The sequence below is a fragment of the Otolemur garnettii genome, unplaced genomic scaffold (assembly GCF_000181295.1).
Source record: "Otolemur garnettii isolate 467f Iridium unplaced genomic scaffold, OtoGar3 scaffold00001, whole genome shotgun sequence".
NCBI classification, from domain to species: domain Eukaryota; kingdom Metazoa; phylum Chordata; class Mammalia; order Primates; family Galagidae; genus Otolemur; species Otolemur garnettii.
In genome coordinates, this window is record NW_003852396.1 from 36,458,883 (window position 1) to 36,470,073 (window position 11,191).

Here is an 11,191-nt window from a genome sequence, read left to right on the forward strand (position 1 = left end):
AAAATAAATGCTAATTAAATACTTTGATTAATATGCATTAGTACAGAGTGTGATGCTGATGAATATAACATGGAATTATTGAAACACTATTTTTGAGTAAAACAAGCAACTTCAGAACAATACAAAGAGTAACATCATATATCAAAGCTACCTGTAAATAAGAAACAAAGAAGAGATCCTTGGCTTGTTAGAAAGAGGGCACTGGGACTGGGATAAACATGGGATGAGGAAAGACAGAGGAATCTTCAGTAACTGGATCTCTGTCTAGTTTAAGTGTCCAAGGTTTTAGGAAAAAACTATGCAAGGTCTGACTATTAAGTTCATGAATGTTGGCAGCACTATACAAACAAATCAGTAAGGTTTCATGGCCTTGGTATATCATTTTTTCATAGTTGTATTCTTGTCAACTTGTGGTGTGTCTTGCTGAGTGGCGTTCATTATATTGTTGTGTGTTTTGTGTGTCCTCATGGAAATGTTAGAGCTTGAATTAAAGTGTACACAAACATTCATAAATTTCTTATTAAACTTGGCAAGAGTAGAAGTGAAATCAGGGGCACGATAATCCAAGTTTATAGGGATAATTTCATGAAGAGAACAGCAGTGTCCAAATGGATTAAACATTTTTCTGAAGGGAGAGAAAGCATCACTGATGAAGAGAGGTCAGAATGGCCAGTAATAAGTAGAAATGATGAAAACACGGCAAAAATTCTTTGAATTCTCTGTCAAAATTGTCAGCTGATTGAGAACCAAAGCAGACCAAGTAAACATTGATAGAGAAACAGCACAATCCTAACTAAAAACGCTGAACAACAACTCATGGCTCCACATTACAACAGTGTACTAGCGCATATGGCATGGTCTGTGAGGGAGTTTTTAGCCAATAAAGAAATAACTGTACTGGAATACCCTCTCTACTCACCTGATCTGCCCCCTGTGACTTTTTTCTTTACTCAAAGGAAATATTGAAAGGTAGATATTTTGATGACATTCAGGACATTAAGGGTAATATGACAAGAGCACTGATGGTCATTGCAGAAAAAGAGTTCCAAAACTGCTTTGAAAGCTAGGCTAGGCACTGACATCAGTGGATAGCTTCCCAAGAGGAGTACTTTGAAGGTGACCATAGTGATATTCAGCAATGAGATACATAGCACTTTTTCTAGGATGAGTTCATGAACTTAATTATCAGACCTTGTAAAAGTGAGAAATGCCAAAGCTGAATTGAAATCTAGGTCATCTTCATATTGAGAAAACCTGATGGCTCTTCAGTGCAACTTTCTAAGGTGTAAGTACTTATAAGCCACACATGGCAAGGCTGAAGAACATCTGCTCATAGATGTTCCTCAGAAATGGCATGGGTGATTACAGCCATAGTTCATAATTACATTGGCCCAAATTGAGTCTCAAAACTAATTAGATCTATGCAGTTGTAATATACAAATAATGAAGAGAATTAATGAAACCCTTGAGATCTTAATGAATATCTCAGCCGACATAATGGTGTGTGAGTACATAAACACACCTAATGATCTTAGTCATCCTGGATTTTCTCCCTTTGAATTTGTCACAGGATGTTAAATCTGAGCATGTCTGGTCTTGAAGTACTTTTGGTCTTATATTCCAAATGGTCCTCCATCCTACATAAATGAGCTCTTCCCTACAGAGATGATTCCTGGGGTCTGTTATTACATTTGAATCTCAGGTAACATTCATTCTTTGTTCTTGATATATAAATGTCCTCTGCATTTGCAGTAGAAGCTAAAAGCTGCTTGTTTGAAATAGATTCTTATTTATAGATTATGCATTCATTGCCATTCATTGCTAGATCTTTTAACATAAATCATTTCATTTACCACAGTGGCCATGGAAGGTAAATATTATTATTACTGTATATTAATTTTGAAAATAAGTAAAATGGAGTCCAAAAGTATTATATAACATTTTCAAGATCAACCTGGATAATAAATGCCAGACCTCAAATTTATTCCCAGAACTTTGTGCTATAATTTTATTTATATTTTCATCATAGTACTTCATCTCTCCCATATCATACTGGTTGGCACTCATATACTGTTTTTTAATTCATTTGGGTATTTTATGTATATATTTTCTTATAAAAACAGATTTGTATTTTTTAAACCCCTGACACAATCCTAGGTCCAAATAATAAAATCAGAGATTTAGCTTTCTGTCATCAAGTTAATTCACACTGAATTAATCATCAATGCATAAAGTATGTTTGTCATAGTCAGGTTGACTAAGAACAGAGTTCTGCTAGTTATTCACTTGTATATCTTGTAAAGAGATATTTTAAATGTTATGATCTTTCAAAAGGTAGTAAATATTCTATTTGGACATTCAGGAGACTTACACATGGTCAATTTTTTCTGTTAGAAAACAATAACATAGTTTATCCCTCAAAATGGCAGTCTTCTGATATTTGATGATACTTCTGAAGTTTTCATATTTGTTAGGATTTTTTGCTGATTTTTTGCTGATTTTTGCTTTCTCTGTCACCTCGTCACCAGGGCATGAGTGCAATGGCACCATCACAGCTTACTTTAACCTCAAACTCCTTGGCTCAAGTAATTCTCCTGCCTCAGCCTCCTGAGTAGAAGGGACAATAATCTGGCTAATTTTTCTCTTGTTTTTTTTTTTTTTTTTTTTTTTTAGAGAGGGGTCTTGCTATTGCTTAGGCTGAACTCTTCGACTCAAGTGATCCTTCTACCTAAAGCTGCCAAATTGTTAGAATTTCAGGTATGATCTACTGCATCTGCATCTTTTTGCTTTCTACCTTTCTGAGTCTTTATGTTAATTCTGTTTTGTCTCATAAAAAAGAATATAAAAAAATTTACTTTTAAGTCCCACATGAACCTGTTTTCTTTTGACAGACTACTTGTATTGCTGATTTAGTTGGATTTTCACCCTGAACTTTTTATTTTGTTCTTTCTACTGAATTTGCATTTTTTTTCTTGGAAATGGAATCTCACTCTGGTACCCAGGCTAGATTGCATCGTGTCAGCCTCCCTAATAGCAACCTCAAACTCCTGAGCTCAAGCAATCATCCTGCTTGGCCTCCCAGAATGTTAGGATTACAGGTGTAAGCCAATGCTTCCAACCTTTAATTTGCTTTGTATCTATTTTCCTTGATTTCTATTTCTTGCTTCTATTGCATTAAATTAATTTTTAAAATCCTTTTATTTTTGATACTAGTTTAAAAATTATTTATTTAATTTCTATTCTCTAGTATATCTCTAAACTTTTAACATTCTATATAGAATTTCCAAAATATCTTTAGGCTTCTCTCAAAACAAGAATTTTAGAATTCTTTAACTTTGTGGCAGCCAGAATTCTAAATATGGCCCCCAAGATTCCTATCCCCTAATTTTTCAATCAAACACTAATCTAGATACTGCTGTGAAGAGATTTTGTACGTGTAATTGAAGTCCTGAGTCAGTTGACCTTAAAACATGGAGATTATCTGTATAAGCCTGACCGAATCAGGCAAACTCTTTAAGAGAAGAGCCCTTTTTCTGGTAGCAGATACGAAATCAGAGAGATAGGAAATATAAGGACTTGATATATTGTTGTTTGAAAATGGAGGGACCATGTGACTAGGCATACAGGTGACCGTTGGCCCTTATAAACTGATAATCAGAAAGGAAATGGATTCCTTATCCCTATAACAGACTGGATTCTGCCAACAACCTTAATGAGCTCGGAAATGGACTATTTCTGAGAGCCTTGGGTAAGAGCCCTATCTGGCTGACACTTTGATTTCAACCTTATGAGAACCTGAGCAAAGGAACCATCTGCGCCAACCCAGACTTCTGACCAAGAGAACTGTGAAATTATAAATGAGTATTTGTTTGGCTGCTAGGTAGGTTTGTAGTAATTTGTTGTGCAAGCAGTGGAAAACTAATCCTTTCAAATCGCTTTCTCCTTTACATATTACTTTCATTTTATCATTAAAAAAAAGTGATAAATAGTTTTTTCAGAGCACATTTAGGTTCATGCAAATTGAGCAGTAAGTACAAAAAGTTCCCGTGTACCCCCTTCCCCACACATGTGCAACCTCCCCATCTATTGGCATCTTGCCCCTGGATGGTGGAACATGTCCCTGGCTGATCATTACATTTCAAGTCTGATAATTCCAGTATGCCAGCCATATATGTGTATGACTCTGGTTCTGATGCTTGATTAGTCTCTTCAAATTGTGTTTTATGCCTTATAGTATGCCATGTAATTTTTTTTTAATCATACTTGATGAACTGGATAAAGTAACTGCCCTAAAAAGGCCTTAGTAATGTAGGAGCAAGATGTGTGGGTGGTGAAGTGTTCTGTAGAGCTATGGTTAGGTCTCAGTGTGTGGTGAGCCTGTGCCCCTGGACTGTGAATTTCTCTAGTGCTTCTCAGTTCTCCCATCCCTGGATGAGACAGGGTGGCAGGAAAAGGCTGGAGTTGTGTATTTCTCTTTCACTGGGTAGGTTAGTCTCTGATATAAACCAAGCAGGTTGGACTCTGGTAAAATAGTTCTCTGGAGGGCAGGCCTTGGTAAGAAGAACTGAATTCTCTGGGCTATATAAAAATAGTTATTTTAGAATAGGCATGTTTAAAACTGGATTACAGGATCACACCTGTAATCCTAGAACTCTGGGATGGAAGGATTACTTGTGCTCACAAGGACCAGACCAGCCTGAGCAAGAACAGACCTCATCTCTACTAAAAATAGAAAAATTAGCTGGGTATTGTGGTGGGTGCCTGTAGTTCCAGCTCTCAAGAGGCTGAGGCAATAGTTGGCTTGACCGAGGAGTGTGAGGTTGCTATGAGCTAGGCCAATGCCACAGCACTCTAGCCTGGGCAACAAATAGGAAAGGAAAGGAAAGGGAAGGGAAAGCGAAAGGGAAAAGAAAAAGGAAAGGAAGTTATTTTTTCCCTTCCCTTATTGGAAGCCTAAGGGGGTTTTCTCCAGTATTCACTTTGAGGACCTGGGAGAGTGCGTGGAGGTAAAATTCCTCAAACTGGGATGGCTCCCCTATACCGGGCATCCCTGAAGTTTTTCTCTGACTTGTCCAGTAAGCCTCCAGCAATTCATCAGTTTCACTTCAGGTTTTTCCACTCCAGTACTGGTTCCTGCAGTGGTTTCTGCTCATGAATCTTCCTGTATCTCCAATTTTAGGGATAGTGGTTTGCCCTGTAACCTCACTTTTCTGACAGAGCTAAAGAAGAGTTGTTGATTTTTTTCAGTGTGTCCAGCTTCTTACTTGTTAGTATCAAGTGGTGACTTCCAGGCTTCTTACACACTAGACCAGAAACTAGAAGTTTAACTTGGCATTGTCCACTCCCCAAATTAATAACTTATTATTATTGTTATTTGTATACACTCAATGTTTGTTTATACTTATCCATATATTTGCCAATATATTTACACACTACTCCTTGTATATAAAGACCTTCCTTCTGGTTCATTGTCCTTCTTTCTTTACTAATTTAGAAATTCTAGTACTGTTCAATTTTTGGTAAACATTGTAATTTTTTCTCTGCATCTATTCTCCTCATGCTGAGTTAAAGATTGACAAATGTATAGATGATGGCAGTTCTGCTTAGCTTGTCTTGCTGGCCATTATGAGATTGTTATTTTCTCTCTAGCCTTTTAACTTTTAATTTATTACTTTTATTACTTCAGTGTCTTCTGGCTTCTATTTTTTTTATTAAGTCATTTGTACGTAGACCATAAATACATTTATGACATTATGGGATTCAATGTGTTGATTATTTGTACAAGTGGAGTGCTTATATCCTATTAATCAACACAGCCTTCACCTCATTCACTCAATTACAGGATTAAGACATTTGTGTTCTACACCAGATAGATCCAACTTGTACTTGCAACATGGTCCATAGGTATGGTCTCCCTACTAACCCTCCCTTTATTAACCCACCCTCCTCCCTTGCCCTCTCCCTCCTTCATCCTAGGCTATAATTGTGTTTCATTTTTCATATGCAATTGTGAGTGATTGTAAATTGGCTTCACAGTAGTACTGAGTACATTGGAATTTTTTTTCCATTCCTGAGACACTTTACTAAGAAGAATATTTTCCACCTCCATCCATGTAAAGACAAAAGAGGTAAAGTCTTCATTCTTTTTTGATGCTGTGTAATATTCCATGATATATATATACCACAATTTATTAATCTTTTCATGGGTATATGGGCACGTGGGCTTTTTCCATGACTTGGCAATTACGAATTGAGCTGCGGTGAACAATCTGGTGCAAATATCTTTATTGCCAAATGATTTTTGGACCTTTGGATATAGATCTAAAGGAGGAATTGCAGGATCAACTGAAACTAGACCCACACCTTTCTCCTCTAAAAAAAAATTGACTCTTGCTGATTGAAGGACTTAAACTTAAGACATGAAACAATAAAAATTCTTAGGGAGAATGTAGGGGAAATGCTTGAAAAAATTGGTCTGGGAGAGTACTTTATGAGGAGGACACCCCTGGCAATTGAGCAACATAAAAAATACATTACTGGGATCTGATCAAATCAACAAGCTTCTGCACTGTCAAGAACACACTAAGTAAAGCAAATAGACAGCCCTCAGGATGGGAGAGGATTTTTGCAAGTTATATTTCCGACAAAGGTCTAATAACCAGAATCCACAGAGAACTCAAACTTATTACTAAAAAAAACCCCAAGTGATCCCATTTTGTTGTGGCTTCTATTGTTGATGCAGAGTTTGCTGTCTAATTTTAATGACTTCATAGGTAATTATATATTATTATCAGCTAACTCAAGTGTTTTTTCTTTGCATTTGGCATTGTTTCAGTTTTACTATAGGAAGATATCGCTTCATAACTCTACTTGTTTGTACTGTGTCAGCCATTATCTATTTTAAAAACTGCCTCTCACCTTTTTCTAATTTGTTTTCTGGTGAAACTCATATTATATGTGAAAATATACTCTCTCGTTCCATTTTCTTAATGTCTTAATGTCTCTTTCACTCATTCAGTTGTTTTGCTTCTCAAAATAGCTTGTTTTCAGCTTGACTGTTAATGGTGTATATGAAGGCTCCTGATTTGTAAACATTGATTTTATATCCCAAGATGTTACAGTACTTCTTGATCACTTCCAGGAGTCTTGTGGCTGAGCTCCAGGGGTCTTCTAAGTTTAAGATCATGCTGAGATCAACTCAAAGACACAATACATTTCACAGTAGCTTCAACGAAAATGAAATACTGGGGTAGATATCTAACAAATGCTGTGAAGGATCTCTACAAAGGGAATTACTAACTACTGAGAAAAGAAATATCAGAACACTTTAACAAAGAAAAAAATTACCATGCTTGTGACTGGGAAGAATTAATATTGTTAAAATATCCATACTTCCCAAAGTGATCTATACATTTAATGCAATCCCTATTAAAGCATCAATGTCATACTTTTGAAAAACTTGAAATAATAGAACTTGGTTTCATATGGAACCAGAAAAAACCCTGAATAGCCAATGCCATTCTAAGAAATAAAAACTAATTTGGAGGCTTCACATTACCAGAGTTCAGTTTTTACTACAAGTCTATAGTGATTAAAATAGCATGGTACTGGCACAAAAATAGAGATATAGATCTATGAAATAGAATAGAGAATCTAGAGATGAACACAATTACATATTGCCATCTGAACTTTGATAAACCAGAGAAAAGCATGCACTTAAAAATAGAATCCATATTTAATTAATAGTGCTGGGAGAACTGGTTAGCCACATGTGAAAGACTGAAACTGGACCCTCATCTCTTACCACTTACAAAAATTGACTCATATTGGATAAAATATTTAACTCTAAGACATGAAATGATAAAAACTCTAGCAGAAAGTGTGGGAAAATTCTTGATGATATCATCCAGGGGAAAAGATTTTATGAAGAAGACCCCATTGGCAATTGTAGCAACACTAAAAATAAATAAATGGACATGATAAAATTAGAAAGGTTCTTCACAGCTAAGGGGGCACAACAACTAAAGGAAACAGATGATCTTCAGAATGGCTGAAGATAATTGCATGTCACAAATCTGATAAAGGCTTAATATCCAGAATTTGCAAAGAACTCAAACTAACCAACGAGAAAAGAACAAACAACTCCATTTATCACTGGACAAGAAACATGAATGAAAATGTCTCTGAAGAAGACGGATGAATGGCCAACAAACATGAAAAAAATGCTCATTGTCTCCAATCATCAGAGAAATGCAAATCAAAACCATCTTGAGATATCGCCTAACTCCAGTGAGAATGGCCCACATCACAAAGTCTCAAAGCTGCAGATACTGGCATGGGTGTGGAGAGAAGGGAACTTGTACACTGTTGGGATCGCAAACTAATATAGCCCTTTTGGGAAGAAGTGTAGAGAATCCTCAAAGAGCTAAAAGTATCTTTATTTGATCCCACCATTACCAGGTATCTATCCAGAAGAAAAAAAATCATTTTTACCATAAGGACGTTTGCGTCTGAATGTTTATAGCAGCTCAATTCACAATCACCAAGATGTGAAAACAACCCAGTACTCATCAACTCAGAAATAGTTAAATAAAATGTGGTAGCTGTATACCCTGGAATATTATTCAGCCATAAATAGAGGGAGATTTCATATCTTTTGTATTAACCTGAATGGAGTTGGAGAACATTCTCTTTAATAAAGTATCAGAAGGATGGAAAAGCTATCATCTAATGTACTCAATACTAATGTGAAACTGATAGATGAAAAACTATATGTCCACACAAGAAAAAAATACAATTAAATTCTGATGGGGGGGGTTGGAGGGAGGGTATTTGGTAAACTCTCACCTAATGGGCACAATGTAAGGGTATATGGCACACTCCTGGGTGAACTACACTTCACTGGCCTCAACTACAACTTGTATTTTACCTAGCAAATGCAAACAATGTAACCTAATTGCTTGTAATTTATTTTTTTATTTCAGATTAATATATGGATACTAATCTTTGTCAGACAGTACAACATCATCTAATCTGTTCAATATGATTAAATTATATTTATAATGTATCTATGGCTTTAGGATAATGGACATTAATGTTCTCAAATCGTGCTTAATGCAAGATACTTAGAAACATTTTGTGATATGTAAGCATTAGACAAAAGTGGTATCTACATTTGGATTTTTAATAAGCTAAATGTTGAAATAATGTTAATTATGAGATTATTTATTCTGATATTCACTGTTTTTTATTTCAATAGGCACCATTCCAAGAAAGATGGAGACTGGAAACACCACAATGGTGACAGAATTCATTATTTTGGGGTTAACAGAGGATCCTACTCTTTGTTCAGTCTTCTTTGTGGTCTTTCTAGGAATCTATATTGTTACCATATTGGGCAACATTAGCATAATCATGTTAATTCAAACAAGTCCTCAGCTTCACACCCCTATGTACCTCTTCCTCAGTCATTTGGCCTTTGTGGACATTGGTTATTCCACATCGGTCACACCTATCATGATTGTGAGTTTCCTAAGGGAGAGAACAGCTATCCCTGTTGCTGGCTGCATAGCCCAGCTTGGCTCTGATGCTGTGTTTGGGACAACTGAGGGCTTCCTGCTGGCTGTCATGGCCTATGATCGCTACTTGGCCATTTGCTCCCCACTTCTCTACTCCACACACATGTCTCACAGGGTCTGCATCATCTTATTGGTTGTTTCCTATCTGGGTGGTTGTGTAAATTCTTCATCATTTACCGGCTGCTTATTGAGCTTAACTTTCTGTGGACCAAATAGAATCGACCATTTCTTCTGCGACTTCCAGCCACTCGTGAAGCTTTCTTGTACCCATATTTATGTTGCTGAAATATCTCCTGCCATCTCATCTGGGTCAATCGTTGTGATCACACTGTTTATCATAGTTGTGTCATATCTCTACATCCTCCACTCGATCCTGAACATGCGCTCTACTGGGGGAAGACACAAGGCCTTCTCCACCTGCACCTCCCACCTCACTACAGTCACTCTGTTCTATGGGACAGTTACTTTTGCCTATGCTATACCACAGTCAAGCCACTCAGCTGATCATAATAAAGTAGTTTCTGTGTTTTACACAGTAGTGATCCCCATGCTGAACCCTTTGATCTACAGTCTGAGGAACAAGGAGGTGAAAGAGGCCATGAGGAAATTGATGGCAAGAGCACATTCCTCACTGAAAAGAAATCCAGTGTGAGTCTAGATTTAGACTAGATTCTTTTATTTGTAAAACAATAATTTTGGGAATGTGTATGATGAATGTTTATGTTGTCCATTAGCCTTATTTTATGTGAAAAATTATCCTAAATATACAACGCCTATATGTTGATTATAGCTGCCCACTTTATAATTTTATAGAGCCACAAAACATATCATTTTCATGAAAATCTACTGGGCTCAAATTAAATTTGTATATTTTAGGATTAGAATACTGGGAGAATACAGTTCTACTTTTACTTTCTTATGCCCATTATTAGGGAATCTATGATTACAGAGTATTTTTTTATTCATTAAATAGTATATTCTTTAGAAATGTCATCTTATAATTAGCATCTTGGAAAGCATCATATATTCAATGGAAATGCAATTGGTGATGGTATTGATATCCTAAGTCACTTTCTCTGGAAGACTTTGTCTTTTTTGTACAGGATTATTATAATCTTTAGAAATAGTGACCCTGGCATCCTGGAAAAGTTTTATTTCCATCTAATCTAAACTAGACAAAAATAATTTGTTTCACAATTTTGGTACTAGGAGACTCAATCAAGATAACACAGAAGGAATTTTGAGGGCTTACCTGACAAGCCTTTGGGTAGTAGGGAAATCTCCTGGAGAATGATGATGAGAAGGAGGTTGAACACAGTGGAGCTTTCTTTCAGGAAGTCAATTGGTGTTTCCAGGGCATAAAATTATTGACTGATACACTCAGGATAATGCAAGCCCAGAGCACAGCTGCCACTCTTCTTTGTGATATCTTTCTAGGTGTTCATTGCCACTATTGTCATTTCTTTATTTTTAAGGTACCCAATTCAATGTTCATGGCGTACTATGTATAAATTGGTAAAGGCATAATTCTTTTCAAACAGTTAGGAATATAAAGATGACCTATGGAAGGTACCAGTTTAAAAAAGTCCTAGCACTCTGGTGGATTAAATTAC

General features: G+C 36.3%; 1 protein-coding gene across 1 annotated transcript; it reads left to right on the forward strand.

Moving 5' to 3' along the window:
* Nucleotides 1-9,276: 9,276 nt before the first annotated feature.
* LOC100952657 (olfactory receptor 481-like) lies at nucleotides 9,277-10,230 on the forward strand. The gene has a single exon (XM_003781490.1). It carries the CDS (start codon nucleotides 9,277-9,279, stop codon nucleotides 10,228-10,230), a length of 954 nt encoding a protein of 317 aa, XP_003781538.1.
* The last annotated feature ends 961 nt before the right edge of the window (nucleotides 10,231-11,191 follow it).

What these genes read in the sequence shown, in the direction of transcription:
- LOC100952657 (XM_003781490.1), top strand. Translation starts at nt 9,277, where the DNA reads ATGGAGACTGGAAACACCACAATGGTGACAGAATTCATTATTTTGGGG.